This window comes from Alligator sinensis, unplaced genomic scaffold (assembly GCF_000455745.1).
Source record: "Alligator sinensis unplaced genomic scaffold, ASM45574v1 scaffold1391_1, whole genome shotgun sequence".
NCBI classification, from domain to species: Eukaryota; Metazoa; Chordata; order Crocodylia; family Alligatoridae; genus Alligator; species Alligator sinensis.
The window spans coordinates 345,160-364,742 of record NW_005842761.1 but is presented as its reverse complement, the minus strand read 5'-3'; the positions used below and the strand labels follow the sequence as shown (position 1 = coordinate 364,742).

Here is a 19,583-nt window from a genome sequence, read left to right as displayed (position 1 = left end):
AGAGGTATGCCCTGGAAATTCCCTGGGCCGCATGTCTCCAAAGGGGGAACATGACACCTGTTCTCTTGCAGGACCAAAGGGCAGGACAACAGGCAATATGTGTTTTGTTCAGTGAAGCAAATCAGCTGTGTTGGGACCCATCCCAGCACAGCCGATCCACTTTATTTGGTGACCTCTATTTATACCCTTAGAGGCCTGTGAGTTCAGAAGTGCCCCTGTGTTCAGCATTTCCCATGGTCCCTGGTTTCCTAATCAGCACCTTGCGGCTGTGCATCAGTCTTCTGAGTGCTGCTTCCCACTGACTGTCTGGGGACCCTCAACACTGAATCCCATCTGTTTGGGACATCCTTCAGGGAAAAGGCACCTACATTTTCAGACAGATTGAAGCTCAGAACAGGGCATCTCTGAGGCCAATATGGATTTGTCCCTTCATCCATGCACTGCTCGTATTTAGTTAAACAATTTTAACCACTTACTAATACTGAACCATGTTTCTCCTGAGGTGGTTGAATCTGACACTTCTAAGTACCAATACTACATTTATTATAGTATAAGGTTTATTAATCAAAACAGAATTTGAAAATGAATAAAGCTCACACAATTTAAATGAATCAATTTAACATAGGGAGTTAAAAACAATATACCAAGAAGTAATAAATCAAGCCACTTGACATCCAAGTCTTACTGATTTGTAGTAAAGTTGTTATACTTCAGGGGAGCTGATTTTTGGTACTGCGATTAAGCCTTAGCACAGGTCTGTCTCAATTTACCAATCAAATTTTGTAACAGATAAAAAATTAGAGGGCTGTCAGTAACAGCTCTCAGATCAAGCACCCTTAAAAGATAGAAACAGCTGCCTAATTTCCAAAATGCCAATTCACTTTCAGTTTGCCCTCTGAGAGGATGATGTTAGTGCAGAGCCAAGCCTTTCTCACACAAATGTCACATTAACATGTCGACACAGGTAAAGTATCATTTCCACGGTAATTCAAATGGAAGCATCACCATACGTCATCACAGTCTTAGTTTTCTGTGTTACTCTCACCAAGTGTTAAAATAGTGCTGTAAGTTAAAACAATGACTTATATGAATATCTTAGTTCTAGCAAGTTATAGAACCTTGAGTGACACTATAGTCCAGATTATAATTGCTTTAGGCCTCAGCTACCCTTTGGGGGTTTACAAATACTGTTTTCTGTTAAGGCAGCTTTGTGTTCAACTAATCTAAAATTCCCCAGACAGAGTGCTCTTGGTTGATGTTTATTAACTGAATTTTAATTCTGGATAGGCAAGGTGAGGCTGGCTAGTGATATACAAAGGCGCAATATATTTTAAAATCATTTACATGCTTTTAATAACTGGGGGACACACTGTCCAACAAATATTTCATTTAGCATGACCATGCTGTCACCGGGCTAGAGAACAGGAATGTTCAGAAGTCTGTTACTTAGGTGAAATGCATGTCAGTAAATTCTCTAGGGAACACTTTTATCCAAGATATCTACCTCAAATGCCCTTATTGTCGCGTATAGTTTCTCCAAATGAATGAATAACTGCTTTTAATCAGTTTAGCTTCTCACAGATGGAGTTTATTTCTGTAGTCTCCATAGCTTAGTAAAACCTTGCTATAACCCATAAACAGGCTTATTAATGCAATCCATCCATTACAGATGTCCACATCATGAGCACACAAGAATTCCCAGGTAAGAGACAAATCATTGTGACCCATCCCGTCTGATGCTGTAAGGGAGAATTATGGGGCTAAATTTACCAAAGTTCTTGAAATCTAAAACAAGGTGATTTTACCCTCTCTATTCCTCTGTGTGTCAAAACCTGCTCTTCAAATTCCCAGGCCCCCGCGAACCAGCAGTTTCCGCAGAGCCTGCCAGACCCCACACTGCAACTCCAGTCTCCCAACAGGCCCTACTGAGCTGGGGCAAGCAGAGCAGGGAAACCTGGCATGGCTGGCGATGCCTAGCCCAAGTGGATTCTTCGGTGTGTAATAAAATTCGAGCAGCGGATGAAGCTCTTGCCACAGTCCGGACACTTATAGGGCTGCCCCTCCCGGTGTGTCCTCTGGTGCTTAATCAAGGCTGAGCTCACTGTGAAGCTCCTTCCACACACAGGGCACTCGTATGGTTTCTCCCCTGTGTGAGTCCGTTGGTGAGTCATGAGGTTCGAGTTGCGGTTGAAGCTCTTCCCACAGTCAGGGCATCGGTAGGGTCTCTCGCCCGTGTGGGTCCTCTGGTGTCTAATCAAGTCCGAGCTGTTCCTGAACCATTTGTTGCAGTCAATGCACTTGTAGGGTTTCTCCCCCGTGTGCACTCGCTGGTGATTAATAAGGCTTGAGCTCTGACTGAAGCTCTTCTCACACTCCTCACACTTGTAGGGTCTCTCCCCTGTGTGGATTTTCTGGTGCCGGATGAGGTAGGAGCTCACGCTGAAGCTCTTCCCACACTCGGGGCATTTATAGGGTCTCTCTCCTGTGTGTGTCCTCTGGTGGGAAGTGAGGTTGGAGCTCTGGTTGAAGCCCTTCCCACAGTCGGGGCACTTGTAGGGCTTCTCTCCCGTGTGGAGTCTCTGGTGGGTGATGAGGGTGGAGCTGTCACTGAAACTCTTCCCGCAGTCGGAGCACTTGTAGGGCTTCTCCCCGGTGTGCAGTCTCTGGTGGGTGATCAGGTGAGAGCTCCGGCTGAAGGTCTTCCCACAGTCAAGACATTTATAGGGTTTCTCTCCAGCATGGAGTCTTTGGTGCACGATGAGGTTTGAGGTGCGGCTGAAGCTTCTACCACACTCCTCACATATGGTTGGTCTCTCTTCACTGATGATTCTCTGGTGAGCAGTGTCTATGCTCTTGTGAAGGGATTTGCTCCCTCTCTTTCCTGGCTGGTTTCCCTGATGCCTCTCAGCTCTGGGCTGATTCTCACAGGCTTCTCCCAGCTCAGGGCTCTGCAAAAGATCCCCTTCGGCTCCTTCCAGTGCCATCCCATGGTGCTCCACTTGCTCAGGATCCTCTTGCTGAGGGTTCTCCTCCTGACTGTCACTCACTGTTCCCTCACCTGCTAGGACAGAAAGCGAATCAAGACAGGAGTCAATATCTGTGCCCAAAAGGGTGAAAACAACTAGTGTCACAAGTTGCATAGTCCCCAGATCCATCCCCAGCAGAGAGAAGACTCAGCTAAATGCGAGGCAAGGTTGGTGATGGAAACTTCTGAGTGCGATTTGTCACAAGATTAAAAGAATTGGGTTAGGAGCTGGCTGAATTTACTCCTCACCTGTGCAGGCACCTCTTGGGATCTCTCTTTTGCCAAAGCCCTGTAGATCCAGGACCCACAACTCTTCCCCTCGTTCCAGCTTGGAGATCACACTGGGTTTGGGAACAGGAAATCCTGCTCAGAGGACAAAAGCAAACAGGCATCATCTTTGCTCTGTGTTAGCTAAGTATATGGTACAGAGGCTGCTTTAGTGTTTTTAAATGAGTCCCTTTCTGCTAAGAAGTTCCAGATGAAAAGACAGTGAAATGTGGAAGACCCATTGGGAAAGGCCAGTACCGGGTGTTCCCTGAGTAAGTATGTGGACCAGCACTTAAAAAAGCTTGGAGCCAGCTTCTTTAAATGTCCAAAAATGCAGATATGTGCATCACAGGATTTCTAACAGCACAATGAGTGTTGGATGCACCGGGGATTTGGAGGTCCCACTCCGTGCTGGTCTTCATGTTGAGGCTTCTAAATATCCACTGGGAATTCAGGCAGAGCTGACACATGGCACATCTGTCCATCGCTGAGATGGCAGGATAGGATCAAACTCCCGAAAGGATGGAACCTGCTCTGGATACCGAGAGGGGAAGAGACCCTGTGGTTTGTCCCACTTGAGATTTTTAGCATTGGACAAACAGCACCATGACTGTATGCCTGCATTGTGGGAAGAGGATGGAGGGGGCAGCCTGTCACATGTGATCTGGAGACTGGCCCTCCAGAAATATAAGGGACCTGGAAAGAACCCTATGTAAGAGCTAAATTAGGAACTTCCAATACCCAAAGAGCAAGAAATCCTTACCAATGACATCCCTGTAGAGGATCCTGTGATGGGGGTCCAGAAGATCCCATTGCCCCTCTGTAAAATACGTAGGCACTTCCTCAAAAGTCACTGGCCCCTGAAATAGCAGGAGTGCCCCTCTCAGCACCTGCTGCCGTAACCACAGTGCCACCAGCTTAATCATGACTTGTCCCAACTTCCCTTGCCTTCCACCCTGTCATCATGGCAGCAAGTCCCACAAGCCCTGGGTTACATTCCCTGCCCACTGGCCCCTCAGTTCATCCCCAAATCACCCCCTTCACCACATGATCTACTGTTCCCACCAAGCCCCCAGCCAGAATACTGCATCCGCAGGCTGCCCTGCAGATAACACCCTCCCACCACAGGACTGAACTTGGCCTCATCCTAAGCACCCACCTCTCCAGCCTTCAGCCAAGTCTGGGCCCTGGCAGAGCTCACAGCCAATGCATGTGGGAGTACCTCAGGTGGACACTGGCTCTCAGTGGGTGCATCTACACAAGACACTTACTGCACAGTAGCCTAATAACACTGTGCAGTAGCGAGACGGTCAAAAACCACGTTAATAACTTCCTGCGCAGTGTTATTAGGCTACTGCACAGGAAGCGTCACCAAAAAACCATGTTCTGGCACTACTGTGCGGTAACTGTAGTTATGGCATATTCAGTTAGTACTTCATTAAGGAAGTAGTAAACGAAATGTGCAGTAACTACAGTGCATTAATGGATGTGTAGATGCTCCCAGTATACAGGGCTTCAAGATAGCTTCCTGTTAGCTCAAGCCAGAGTCTTCCCCCAACTGGCACAATGACACAATAGCTGGGTATTAGCCCCTGCAGCTGGGCCTGGGATCAACTTCAGTTAGTTGCAGGGATTAAGATAAACCATATGTAGCTTATCCTTGTCTGGTTTCTCTGTTTATGGCCTTCATACTCAGGTCTGTCGTATAGATGTTCATCTACTCATGCCTTGGTCGTGGCCTGTACAGGAGACTGTGGCCTAGGCTTGTCTCCTGGTCCAGGCTGTTAGGCTCCTTACATCCCTGTCTGTTATACAAGGCCCTGGCCTTGGTGCAACCCTTGGTCCTGGCTATTGCTTGGCCTCTGGTGTCAGAATTATATCTCTAATCAGCCAGGTGGGCTGCTCCATGCCATGGTACCATTGCTTTCCCCTCTAATAGTAAGGGTGTGGGAACAGCTGTTTGATCCCTCCCTTATCAGTGTGCCTTACACACTTTGCTATGGCTTTTTAACCCCTGCTCCTGACCTTCCCCAGTGAAACAACAGCCATCTTTCCTGAGAAGGGCCTGGTATGAGAAATGGAGGCTATCTGCCTGCCTTCAGCCCTCTCAAGAGAGGTAGGAGTTGGCAGCCATTCTGATTAAGGGTAAGATTTGACTGCTGGGATTCATGTGAAACTTAGAGCCACTCACAAATACTACGAGACTGGTGCTGAAATCCCCAGAGCTGACAACATTGTGAGGTTTATTCAGGTTGAGGGGGAAGCAATGCCAACTCACAAAGCCAGGATAATCCTAGACTCAAGACTCATAGGGCTGAAAAGGACCCCAAGGGTCATCATCAGGTCCAGTGCACAGGAACTTTCCTGTGGTGGCAGGCCAGGATGACCCCGGTCGCATCCGAGGCAAGGCAGCACTAGGAACTGGTGGCTACAACTGCTGCTTCTCCTTGGCACCTGGCTGCTGCACAGGCAAAGCTCCCCACTACCTGGTCACAATGCAATGTGGGAGAAAGCCCCTGCTGCCAAATCTCCCACCGCTGAAGCCCCTGGCTCCATGTGCCAAATCGAATGGCTCCATGGCCCAAATCTGGTTCGCAGGCTGCAGACTGCTGAGCCCTGATCTAGTCCAACTCCTAGCACAGTGGTGGAAGTTGCTGTTCCTAAATCAGATAATATGCAACATGATGGTCTTCCTAGACAGACGCCTCCCCAGCCTATTCTCCAATGACAAGAGATTTCCACAGCCTCCCTGGGCAGCGTGTGCCACAGTCCTACTGTTCTTAGGCACCAGAGGTATCTTTAATTTGAGATCTTATCTCATCTTCACCTATTTTGGTGCAATTAAAGCTGATTTCCTATCACCAAGAGCAGATTATACAATCTCAGGCTGGAGCCTCAGGCCCTCTGTGGCTCTGTTCCAGATTTCTTAGGACTTCCCCCACCCACAGGAATGGCTTGTCTTGATAAGGTTATTAAAGGGCCTAATAACATCAAGCACTCATACAATGCTGTTCATCTGCAGTCCTTAAAGCATACTACAAAGGAGGACAGTATCACGATTCCCTTTTTACAGATAGGGAAACTGAGGCATGGAGAGGGAAAAGGACCTCCCAAAGGTCACCCTGCAGGCAGAGCAGAGACCAGGACCCAGAACCCCCCAGGTCTGTGTTTCCCCACAAGGCTGTGGTGGCTTATGCTGTATACTATACCTCCTGCTCCCCCCACACCGCACTGAACTGTAATCGCTCCGGCTAGTGCCACAACCCGCCTTCCCCAGGAAAAATCCCCTACCTGAGCTGATTCTGCTGCAGTCATTTTCCTTCTCCTCCCCTAGAAGGATGGGGTGATCTGGAGTGAAACATGGATGTTATTTGGCAGCCTGCCAGAGTGAGGACAACTGGAGAGCTCACCCAAGTCCATGCCGTGCCCCAGCTCCACTCAGGATCTGACTGCAGACACCACATCAGGACTTTGCAATGCTGGAGAAGTACCTGGTCACTTATTAGTGGCACAGACCCAGCCCTTCCTGCCAGGCCTAAACGCCCCCCAAGACACATTTACACCCTCTACAACCTTTGACCTGATGGCTACAGTAGAAGCCAAGGGGCAACTCGGGGAGGTTTGCCAATGCAACACATCAGGGCAGCCAGGTCCTGCAGCAGTGCAGGGACCAAGCAGGGGCCAGGACTGGCTTTTCCACTCAGTACCCCTCATTTTGTGCACAGGGCAGGGACTCTACCTGGAGAGGCTTCAGCAAATAGGCTGGGGGTCAGTCCCCTCTATTTACTGCCGCAGCTGCCTTTCTCAGCTCTTTCTTTCCTCCCCCCCAAGTTGGGACACTTAGTGCCAGACACTCCTTCATCGGCTAGGCCCATCATGAGACGTAGGTGCCTAACCATGATCCAGTCCCTCAAGGCTGCAGTGTCCGAAAGCCCATGAATGCCTCCGTTCTTGTGCCTGGCTGCCTGCTGAGCCCTGAACCGAAAGCACAAGAACGGAGCCGGGAGCAAGAGGATTTCTGCTCAGGGGGCCAAGCAGGGTGGAATCGGACCGAGCTCCGGCACCTAGCCAGAGGGTGAGATCCGGTCCCACGCGCTGCCCCCTTCCCAGGGGCATTCACTCTCCTGGAGCTGGATCTGCTCCTTCCAGGATGCCAGGCAGCTGTGTGTGCTAGTGACCGCAGCAGCCCCGGGACCCCGATGGTGCGAGGATGGTCACTGTCACTGCCCTCCCCAGCCCCTTCCTCCGGTCTCTCCCCATTACCTGCAGTCTCTGGCTCGGGAGCTGGTGTTGGCAGAGCCCGGGGCTGCCCGGGGGGCTGGCTGCAGCCACCAGACAAAGTCCCCCCCGGGCTGGGCACCAGGGGGCTGCAGCGCAGGTCTCTCCCAGCACAGCCCCTGCTTGGGCAGCAGCCGCCGCTGAGCCTGGGCTCCGGCTCGGCTCGCAGATCACAATGGAGGAGGCAGCCACAGCTTGACCCAGGAAGCTCAACCCTGCTGTTCTCAGACAGGAAAACACAGGGTGGAAGAAGTATCCTGGCAGTCTAATCAGAGCCCTCTACTGGCCACTGCTAATGACACCGCCTCCCCGCCACCACCTCCCACCTCTTCAAAGGGAGATCTTCTTGCTCAAAGAAAGCACCGGCCGGTATCAGCAGTTCTGGCCTTGACTGAAACAGTAGGCACATCTCTACGTTCATTAAAGTGCTGCTCTACATTTACTTTAGTACTTGCTTAATGAAGTACTAACTAAATATGCAGTAGCTAGAGTTACTGCACAGTACCGCTGGTAAGTGCCTTTTTAGTGACACTGCTGCGCAGCAACCTCATAATACCGCGCAGTAGCATATTAGCATTGTCTGTGCTGTGACGCCTAATAACTGCACAGCGTTATTAGGCTACTGCGCATTAAGCGTCTCGTGCAGTGATATCTCGGTCTTCTCTGGAGCACTCTAAATCGGTTGGCTTACTAAATTTCTCCTGGTGAGCCCATTTTATAAGCCTCAAATCATTCCTGTGGCTCTTATCCGCTTCCTTTCCAGTTTCCAAACATCCTTTCCAATCCGTGGACTCCAGAGCTGGGCACCGCATCCAGTAATGTCATGGACAGAGCTAACACCACTTGCTTTCACAGGTCTCAATCACTTGCAGCACTATTGCACTGCGAGCTCACATCCAGCTAGTTTGCACTGTGACTCCTAAACTCTTTCCACCGTCACTGCTTTTCAGAATACAGTCCCCCATCCCAGAAGTGTGGCAGCTTTTTCTCCTCTATTAGAAGTCAAACATTAAACACAGAAGTTAAAAAGTTGTAATAACTTTTGAGCACTTGCTGCCAAGTTTTGAAAACTTTTTAAACACTGTGAAATAATTGGTTTGGAAGAGGTAGGAAACCTTCTGCTTCAAGCCATAAGCCCACCTCTACCTAGATTAGAAAACAGAACGAGAATGGAGCAGATAGTCAAATATCTGATCCTATGCCACATTGCCAGTCTCCCAGGAGAGGACTTGCACCACCATGCTATGAAATAATGTTGAGGGGAAAAGCAGGACAGCTTCTACTGAAACTGAAGTGCTATGCGGAAAGGAAAGGAGGAGGAAGCCTGACTTTTTAGCTCAGTGATTTGAGCCCTCCTCTGGGAAGGTGAAGTGCTGGATTTAGGTCCCAACACAATTTGTGCATTTTAACCTGTTACTCTTTTATTAAAAATGAATATGCATTTCCATTGCCCCTAGATGGACACCAGGATGTTACACTGATGCTAGAATACCTGCCTCAGTGACCAAAAGGAGAACATTAGCACCACATCTGCTGCCCCAACCACATCCTGGGACCCCAGGACCTACCATGACACCACTGGACCTTTGTCATCCTGCTCCAATGACATGTCCTGAACTGAATGAACCAGATAGAGAGCCCATGTTACTAAACCCCCTGACTTTGGCTAAATGCTGAGACTACGGGTACTTGTTGCCATGCACTCCCTCAAGACTTTTTCCTTCCCCACCTTGTGTCTTCTTTCTCACTCTCTTGCTTTTGCCTCTGGTTAAACGAGAGTCTGCCTTGGCCAGCCAGGACTGCATCTTTCAAATCACTACTGTGAGCCCATGACCAGCTACAACTATTTATATATGGTTTGAGTCAGCCACGTCCCAGAGAGCCTGACAAGACCACGTGCTGCACCTGTTCTTCTCTAGCCTCAAGGCTGCAGATTGGTGACCAGAAACAGAAGCTGTATTTTCCATCTTTGCTCTTCTTCTTTTAGGTGTGTTGGCCTTACAGGATCGTACTCAATCCAAAAGAGCAACAAAAACTGCTTCCATCCATCTCAACACACACTTTTTCTTTTCCCCAGAAATTAAGATAATTACCATTGCTAACACCATCAAAGAGGGCAGAGGATGGCACCTTAGAAGCTAGCTGGTTTAAAGAAGCATAAGTTTCGTAGGCAATTGCCTTCATCACATGCAAGGAGAAGGGGCATTGTTCTATATAAAAGCACTCTATAACTAGAAGGAATGAGCATAAAGGATGTTGTTAAAACAAAAGCCCTTCTTAATGCTGCACCTTCCAGATGCGTTTTCTTTGTGTGTGTGTGTGTGTGTGTGTGTGCGCGCGCGCATCTTTAATAAAAGGCTGAAAAGATTTTTAACAGTGGTTTTCAGCTCCGGGGTAAAGCAGGTTCAGGTGTCTGTACTCAAACCCCTGAGCCTTCCTTGTCTTGCTGTTTTAAAGTTGCACAGGAATAGAGGCACATTAACACATCTGACTTGCTGGCTCCATATATTCCATTGAAATTAATGCAATAACTCCCTCTTTCAATTTTGCCAAATCCAAGTTTCAAAAATCCAGGGTCAACCCCTAAAACAAGATATTAAACCATGAGATTTATGAAGTAAGACATTTTAGGTTTCTTTTATTTGCCTTCTGGTTTTTGAGCTACTGGGGTGGGGCAGGGGGGTGGGGGTGTCACATTTTCCATTGTTTTCTTTTTTTTCCTTTTTGCAGTCACAAAGCTAGGGAAACACTTTTCTCTCCCCAGTGGAAGCTGAAATTCTCACATAACAACATGATTGCAGGAAATGGGTTTATATGGAAAAAAACCCATAAAATATTGCAAGATTTCAGTGCATTGGAGCACATCCTCACAGCACTGGGTTGGAAGCACCACAGGTTGATAAAGAACTTCTAGCATGGATTTGTCAAGAGCAAGTCATACCTAACCAACCTCATTGCCTTCTATGAAAAGAGGAGGGGTCTTGTTGGTAGTCTGGATGTGATACACCTCAATTTGGGCAAGACTTTTGACATTGTCTCCTAGCATTTACTCACGAGTAATCTAAATTAGTATGATCTATGTCAGGAGTATAAAATGTATGGACCAACTTGGGCCTATGGAGCCTCTCTATCTGGCCCACTGGAAGCTGGGGAGCATGGCCTGCCACAGAATACAGGGCCCTTTGGACCCACTGGTCATGGCCATTGGCAGCAAGCTTGGGTGACTGCTGTGATCATTCTGAACCCTCACTGTGCCCCTGGACCTCTGCCACTGTCAGAGCCTCATCCCTGGACCCACTGCTGCCCCTGGACCTCTCGCCACCTCTGGACCTGCTGCTACTGCTTTCAGACCACCACAGCTGGATCCCCTGCCTCCTCTGGCCCTGCCACTGCCACTTCTGGACCCACAGCTGCTAAAACCCTCACCAGTGTCATATGTAAATTATAGGAAGTAATTCTTCTGCTCTATTCAGCACTGGTGAGGTCTCAACTGGAGTAGTGTGGTTAGAGATATTAGATTACATTATACTATAAAAAATGAAAGATCTGTCATGAAAATCTTTTTTTTTCATATCACGTGTGAATTTTTAAAGATTTCTTCTTTTCTTTTCCAGTTTGGAACAGATTAAATAGAAAAACCTTGGCATTTCCACTGGGTTATTTCACACGGTATATTCTAGTAGATTTCATACCAATTCTGATAAACCTGAGCTGGAACTAAACCTCCTGGACAAGCAATTTCTATTACCACAGCTAGAAATCACACACAACTTTTCACACATATTTCACCAACTTTAATCACACTTGGTCAACAAGAAATGGTGCAGCAAGTGAGCTTTACAAAGCAGAAGTGGGACAAGGAGGTGTGTAACAATGAGGGTAACACCAATAAATGATAACGAGGTTACCTGAGCCAGCTACTGCACACAATAATGATTAATGCTTCAACACAGCAGCTGATCTAGTGTTTTGTGTCTGTAGGTTTATTTTACTCTGTTCTCATTCATTAAAAAAAAAAAATACTTTGAAGCTTCTGTTTCAATAATTTAGTGCTATGACTTCTGCTTATTACAAACAGTATTTTTCTGCCTACTTTCTTTTCAATTTTTGGACCCCAGTGTCTGCTTTTCTAATAGGAGAGGAGAACAGTGCCACATCAGATTCCTTGTGTTCACACACATTTCACTGAGATGCTGCAAATGTTTCAAACTAAGCCAGGTTGAAACTGATCTACCGGTGTCCACAAACACACATGCAACAGCTTAACTAAATCAGTTCAAAAGTATGCCTTTGGTGGTTGGCTACACATGAGCTGTTCTAGGATACATTCAGGGCTGGATATTCATTTCTGGATTAAAAATGACTTTTTGTGAATTAAGCCAGTATGAAAGTGCCAGGAAGTAAGAGAAGAATAATTCAGATGGTCTTCTAAGGCTCCAGAAGACATGAGCTCACTTCCTCACTCTGACCTCATATCAAAGGCCACCCCAAGGAAATACCCCTCTAAAAGACTGCTGGGCCCTTCACACTGAGGTATTAAAAGCTTGGCCTAAATTAAGTGATTTTGCCAGCTTAACCCAGGTTCTGCTGGCAACTGTGAATATGTATCCACACTCCCAGCTCCCCTGTAGAAACAGACCCCCTTCTTCCTCTTAGCAGAGAAACACCAGCTTTGCAAGCAACAGGAGATCTCTGCCACCTCTGGGGAGCTGACAGAAAATATGTACAGGTACATGTTTCCTGCTCCATCTGCCAACTGGCGTGGCTGCTTGAATAGCTGTCTTAGCCAGGATGCATTTCATGACCAGCTGAAGAAGTGGTGCTGTGTGGAGCTGCCAGAAGGAAGAGGCACAGTTTTCCATACAGTCTGGCAGCAGCTGCCTATCACCAAATGCAGCCTAGTGTAGACAAGGGCAAAGTGGATGTGACACTGTTTGCATCACTTATGTGCTGCTGGCTACAGAAGCAGCAGTGCCTTAACCAGTTTAGCTCAGTGGGCCATCCTGCTTGGCAGACTGATTTTATAAGGGACTTTGATTTTAAAGGGGAACTCAGCTACACTTGAAAAAAGGCTACTTTAATTCCAGAATGAGGTTTATTCCAAAACAGCTATTGTGCCTGTAACGCGCACACTCCCTTCCTTCCGAATAGCTGCTCCATGTAGACAATCCCTTAGCTCGGTACAACCTTGTTTGCATAGACCGATCTAATCAGCTTCATCCAAAGGGAGAGGGGAGCCCCCACTGTGTGCAACCTCAGGTGAAAAACTGCATTTGGGCTCCGTGTCTATTAATTCCTGCACTTCTCACTGGTTTAGGGACTTCCCTTGGTTCAAAGAGTGTTCACACAGCCTCATGCCCCAGGCCAGGGTCACTCCTTAGTTAAAGGGACACAGAGGGGCCCTCATGCCCACTTGGCTGGGGTGCCTCACGTAGAATGAGCTGTAGGCTCTGGCCCTCCCTCTGGGGGTGGGTTGGAAGGTCTCCCCCCAAGGTGGGTCCGCTGGTGGGCAAAAAGGTTGGACTTCTGGATGAAGCCCTTCCCACAGTCGGGGCACACATAGGGCTTCTCGCCTGTGTGGATGCGCTGATGCCGACTCAGGTTGGAGCTCTGTGGGAAGCTCTTCCCGCAGTCGGGGCACTTGTAGGGGTTCTCGTCCGTGTGGGTGCGCTGGTGGGAGGCCAGGCTGGAGCTGTAGCGGAAGCGCTTCCCACAGTCAGGGCAGGCATAGGGCCGCCCTTCCAGGTGGGTACGTTCATGCGAGACGAGGCTGGCAATCTGGATGAACCCCTTGCCGCACTCGGGGCACTTGTAGGGGCGCTCGCCTGTGTGGATGCGCTGGTGGGTCATGAGGTTGGAGCTCTGGCTGAAGCTCTTCCCGCAGTCGGGGCAGGGGTAGGGCTTCTCCCCACCGTGGGTGCGCTGGTGCCGGATCAGGTTGGAGCTCTGGCTGAAGGCCTTTCCGCAGCACGCGCATTTGTAGGGCTGCTGCCCCGTGTGCGTGCGCTGGTGTGTGATAAGCGTGGAGCTCCGGTTGAAGCTCTTCCCACAGTCAGGGCAGATGAAGGGCTTGTCCCCTGTGTGAGCCAGCTGGTGGCGCAGGAAGCCCGAGCTGTTCTTGAAGCACTTGGTGCAGTCGGGGCACTTGTAGGGTCTCTCCCCCGTGTGCACACGCTGGTGAATCACCAGGTTCAGACTGCGGCTGAATCTCTTCCCACACTCGTCACACTTGTATGGCTTCTCCCGGGTGCTGTTGTGGCTCCTTTGATGCACGCTGAGGGCTGAACTGCAGGGGAAGCCCTGTCCACACTTCCCGCATGTGGCCGCTCGCTCCTCTGAGGCCTTTCTCTGCTGGGCAGATTCACTGAGGGTCTTCACCACTCTTCGCCCTCGAGTGGATGTATCCCATCTCTCTGTCAGCTGGCTTTCCTCTTCTCTCTCCACCTTGCACTGGGTGGCAGAGGCTTCCCCATGTTCAAGACTCCAGGAAACAGGCCCATCTGCTCTTTCTACTGCCACCCCATGCTGTTCCACTTCCTCAGAGCCTTTGTGTTGAGGACTATCCTCCTCCTTCTCTGTCATCATCCCATCACCTGGTGGGACAAAGAGAGGATTCAGAAACACTTCACTCCCAGAGCAAGGAAATCCATCAACATCAGAAAGAGAAACTGGCTAAAAGAACTGCTGGCAGCTATGAAAGATATCAAGCCACATTGCTCCACAATCCCATCTCTGGATGTCAGACAGGTTTGGTCTCATATTTAAACTGCACCAGGAATTTCTGTAAACCTGTTCCCACGTGCATACTGCTTGGCTTCTGCTGACTTCCTGAAGCCTCCAGCTGCGGGCAACATTTCTGACCCAGGCAACACTCCCTCCCCAGCCTTTGTCCCAGGCCTGACTTCTTCCTCCATGCATGCTGTTCTCAGACCAGTGATGGTCGCGCTCCAGTTTTTCTGCTCCTGGGCACTGAATCCCAGGGAGCTTCACCCCCTTATAAGTCCTCAGCTCCCATCGGCTCTTTGTGCCTCTTGTTGGCCTGCGAAGGAAGCAGGAGGGCAGAGGGGAGATGAGGGGCCCTGGGAAGCTCAACTCCTCCTGTTCCAGCCTCAGACAGGCAGTGACCCAGGGGGGACACAGACAGACGGGGAGGTGGGGGGACGTTGGAGCTGTGCACAGAGAGTGAAGAGCATGCCTCGACGGGGTGGCAGCAATCTGGAGCTGAGACGACAGGGCCAGGCGCCGGCCCAGCCAGAGAAGCAGCACAGCGGGATCTTGTCCTGGTGGTCAGCAGGGAGGAGCAAAGAGGGGGACTGGGAAGGGTCAGCTGCCAGGGATCACCAGGAGCGGGACCCTGTGTGTGTGTGTCAGGAGGGCAGCAGCTCTGGGACTTGCAGACCCCAGGGAGCAGAGATGGGTGCAGAGGGGCCGTGTGTGCAGAGCCGCTGTCCTGCCTGCCCCAGCGCTTTCCCCGAGGTCTCTCCCCATTACCTGGAGCCTCCGGTTGGCAGAGCGGGTGTCAGCAGAGCCTGCAGCTGCCCTGGGGGTTGCTCCCAGCTACCGGAGACAGTCCCCGCTGAGCTGGACAGACACAGGCTACAGTGCAGGTCTCTCCCCAGCACAGACCCCGCTGGGGGAGCAGCCGCTGCTCAGCCCAGGCTCTCAAATCACAATGGAGGAGTTAGGATGTGCATGTGACCCAGGAAGCTCAAACCCCACATCCTGGTGACAGACAGAGAGGGCTGCCTCCTTCCTCCCTCCGCCTGCAGCAACCAGAGCCCTCTAGTGTCACTGGGCACTGCTTCGTTAACCATGTCTGGTCCACCTGCTCTCGCTGCCAGGGGCAGGATCTAGTGGCATCAGTGTCTGTGGTCCACAGAGGGATTATTCCTCATCGGGGTCCCTGCTGCTTGTGTGTTTGGAGGGAAGCAGGGCAGCAATTACCTCTGTCCACTCCCTGTCCTCTCCCAGGGCATTGGCCTGCACCTGCCTGTGCTGCTCAGCCCTGCAGAGGCTTTCCCCTCCCCTGCACTCAAACACAGACACCACCCGCCTCACCCCACCCCATGCCAGGGGCTGAGATTCTGGCCCACTGAATTATGAGGCTTTGCCATGGCCTTCAGAAGCACCCCGGAGCCTCTCACCCTGTCCTCTGGAAGACTTTTGCCGGGAAAGTCCCTTGTAACCATGATGGGGGCCCCCCAAGTGAGGTGGGCACAACACCTGAGCAGTGCAGAAGAGGCCCCACGCCATGCACCCACCTTGCTGGGGCTCTGACTCTGGAGGGAGTCTCAGAAAGGAAGTCCTGTATCATATGTGTAGGTGAGGTGGCCTCTTGTCCTCACCCACAGGGCAAGGCCTAGATTCAGCCCAAGGCACCACTTTCTGTCTCCACCTTTTGCAGGTTCCTTTCCCCACAAACTGGAGGGAAAAATTAAATAAGGTGGCAGCTGGTTATCTGCTCGAAAGTTAGTTGGAGTAAATGAGATCTGAGCTCCCTGGGAACTGTCCATCTCATCCCAAGATCTACATAGTCCACAGCTGCTGGCTGCAAAGCCAACAGGGCAGGAGTTTAGAGTGGAGGAGGCCAAACATGGGGAATTGAGCTCCGAGCCAAACTATAGACAACACAGCGGCCATCACTCCATAATGAGCTCAATGGGCCTTATTTTCCTCCCAAGTGCATTGGTTTATACCAGGGGTTTCAAACTTGTTTAGGCCCCCTGGGCTAAATTCAGATAGGGGTTCCTTGCAGGCTGCATCCAGACCCGCCTCTAGTGGCGAGGCAAACCATATCAGGGAGTTCATACAGCTACTGCCAAAACCCATGCCCCACGGGGCTTCATACCCTCAAACTCAGTGGCAGACCCTGCTTCCCCCCATTCAATCTGCCCCTGGATTCCCAGCCCTTCCATGAACCCCATAAGCCATATGATTGACACTCCTGGTTTATGTTGCTGTGAATTCCTGACTTCTATAAAATGATACCTGAATTAACATCTGTGTGAGGGAGACCCTTGCTGCACTCGGGGCACCTATGGGGTGCTCGCTTGTGTGGATGTGTTGGTGGGTCATGAGCCACAACCCTACAGCCTGGAGCTGGAGGAAGACTGAAAGGAAAAGACAGTCTTCCTTTGCAACCTTCAGCTCCTGCTGTTTAGTATAAGTTCTTTTGGATCTCAAGACAGCAGCATCACAGCATCTAACTAGCTCTCTGTTCTTACAGATGAAACAAGCTCATTGGTTAAATTATTTCAGTTTGCCCATAGAGTGTATTTTCCAAGAACTGATTGAGTTTCAGGTTGCTTTGACAATTTTATTATTTATAATAACTACATTAGAAGTTAAATAGCAAGAAGAAAAACAAGATTAATTATTTTTAAAAAGGATGTGATAAACAACAAACTCCCCAAACGGTGCCCCAAAAGGTAACCCCACCTTCTAAAAGCCTGCTCATATTCAAAGGTCTTATATTGCTTCAGAATTTAAAAGTAACATAAATTATACTATTCGGTCTAAGATGTTAACACAGCTAAAAAATGATAGAAAGCAAAACAGGTTTTCTCGTGTGGATTCAGAGGAGTTCTACCAGAATCTCACTGATTTTGTTTGTTACCCAGTGCTGTTCCACATCTATATTAATAGTCTCAAACTGTGTTTCTCAAACTGGGGAATACGGGGTTGTGCAGTGCTCTCAAAGTAGACAGGGGTTAGTCTAAAGTCGGGCAGAAGGCAGAGCAGGGTGGCACCCTTCCCAGGTTCTATTCTCAGACTGCGTTTGGCCTCCACAATCTAAAGGTCAAAAGTAAAATGTAAGCCACAAGCAATGCAGTTCATATTTTCACATAAATAGATCACAAATAAATGGGAAGTTCCCACTTCAGCAACTGTAGGTGGCTAGCAAGCTTTTTGTTCCAACCCCAAAATAAAATAATCTATGCAGCATGGGGAACCATGTCTGTTCGGTGTTCAAGAGACACAAATTGAGAAGCCATTTGAGTGTCTTTCATTATTAACCACGCTTTGCAACGCCGTCGCTATAGACAGCAAAGTTAGATCCATGGGCTGAGACCTGGAAGAGCTGAAGTTCTACTTCAAGCTCTGTTACTGAGTTGCTGTGGGACCTCCCTGCCCCTCTCTGTGCCTTAATTTCCCTTCTCACACTATGTCTAACTCTCTGTTTGGGACAAGCCCTGTCCCTTACTACATGTTTTTATACACTGCATACAGCACTACAGGGACTTGTTCTTAGGTGCTACATGAATGTTAGGAAAAAATCATTAATTCAAGTCAAAAGGGACCATTATGACTACGGAGTCTGACCTTCTGCACCATGCAGGCCAAAGAATTTCACTTGGTTATTTCTGCACCCCTGTCCATAATTAACAACTGAGCTAAAACATCAGCAGGGAAGTTTTAAGGAGGTGCTAGAAATTATTTTTTGCTCAGTTAAATTCCAGGGACAGTATAAGGGTAGAAATCCAAGCAACCTTTCTTCAGGGATACAGGTCTAACAACTGGAAGTGTTTGTGGGACGTTGTTAGGGAAAGGAAGTCTCTCCTGGAACGTGCTGAGGGTCCTCTTTTGTATCAGCTTCTGTAGGTTTGGTTTAAGAATCCCCAACTCAGTGTCTGTTGCCAGTAAGTTTGGAGCTCTAGCTAATGAAAAGTTGATACATTTTCCTAAGACGTTTGTTGCTTCTTCCACAGATGGAAGAATTTCCACTCTGCTCCACTGGGCTTTTTCCTCAAAATCAGGCCCCAGATGAAAGTCCTATCAAGTTTGTCAGAATTCTTCACCCCTCCTATCTCACTGGATGCTACCCTGCAGTCTGGCAGGGAAAGAAAGGCAGTTGGGCAGATTTCAAAAGGGGCTATAGTCCACTCCATATCCCCAACCCCTCCAGTTCTTTTCCTCTAAACCAACATTTTGCACCCGGCGCCATAGAATAAAACTCACAGAGCACAGAAGCAGCCCTTTTCACTAGGCCTAATCTTCCAAGACATTCTTAGACCGCTAACCCATTTGCACCCAGCAGCAAAGTCCCTGATCCAAACTTTGGAAAAGAGCCCAAACCACAAAGCTGCTTTGAGGGATTTCTCTTGACTTATCCCTAGACCATTCACTCAGCAGGACAGAGTAGAGTAGGGGGTGGAAGCAGGGAATGGCTGCTCGGCTCTCTGCTTCTGTCACCATTCTTTAAAGGACAGTGAGTGACCATGAAGGCACCAATAAATGGCTCCAGGCAGGTTTAGAAGTCTATAGTTTCTTCCCCTGCTAATTTAGTTGACTGCCCCTCCAGAGGATGTCTGCATGCCTGCTGTTGTGAAGTGTAGGAGGACTTGAGTTAGCCGGAAACAAGTTAGTTTGCATAATAACCTACTGGAAAGAAGTGTTCATTAGCCAGTGCAGAGTACCTTGCTGCCATGGCTAGACTGCTTTTGCCACCTAAGCTGTCTAATTTTGAGCTGGTCAGGGACCAGTTGGAACAGTAGGAGGAAGAGTCAAAGGACGCTTGTACATGTACGTGGCATTTAGTTGCTAAAAATGTTCCTGGTTTAATTTTTTTTCTTAGTTTAAGATAGCTAAATAAGTAACACGGACATGATTTTCCACGTAAGGGCTTATTATACTCTGACTAGTAAAAAGCATTAGAGGGCATGTCAAAACAGTTTTACCCTCCTGCCCTTTCCATCCTACCTTACTGCCAGGCGGCGCTTTAGGACAAGAAACACCCAGCTGCAGCACTTCTATAGCCCTGAGGAAGGGCATACTCACAGGGTTCGGTGCTGGGCAGGGAGGCAGGAGGAAACCCTTCTGAGAAAGTAGTATAAATCCAGTCACTGACGGAGGGCCCTTCCCTGACTCCAAGCAACCAGATGTTACCATCAAGTCCAAGACTACATAGACCTGATAATGAGCCCTCAGACTGTCCTAGGTTGAACCTGGGGCACTATAAAGAGGTGCTCGGCTGGGGGCTGGACCTGGAGGAGCGTATATATATATATAAAAA

General features: G+C 49.1%; 1 protein-coding gene across 5 annotated transcripts in view; it reads right to left on the bottom strand.

The window, feature by feature from the left end:
* Window positions 1–550: 550 nt before the first annotated feature.
* The window catches only part of LOC106722840 (zinc finger protein 501-like), a 36,965-nt gene continuing 17,932 nt past the window's right edge, over window positions 551–19,583 (bottom strand). Inside the window, exons 1-5 of one of the 5 annotated variants that reach the window (XM_025216694.1) lie at window positions 7,556–7,688; window positions 6,584–6,640; window positions 4,056–4,185; window positions 3,275–3,388; window positions 551–3,058 (exon numbers count right to left, since the gene is read on the bottom strand). In XM_025216694.1, coding sequence (XP_025072479.1) covers window positions 1,974–3,058; window positions 3,275–3,388; window positions 4,056–4,185; window positions 6,584–6,607 — 1,353 coding nt within the window. In that variant the 5' untranslated portion in view covers window positions 6,608–6,640; window positions 7,556–7,688 and the 3' untranslated portion in view covers window positions 551–1,973. Of the gene's footprint in view, window positions 3,059–3,274; window positions 3,389–4,055; window positions 4,430–6,583; window positions 6,641–7,555; window positions 7,689–13,058; window positions 13,821–19,583 lie in introns of those variants that run through there. The other 4 variants (XM_025216695.1, XM_025216696.1, XM_014525182.2 and 1 more) reach the window with 4 other exon arrangements.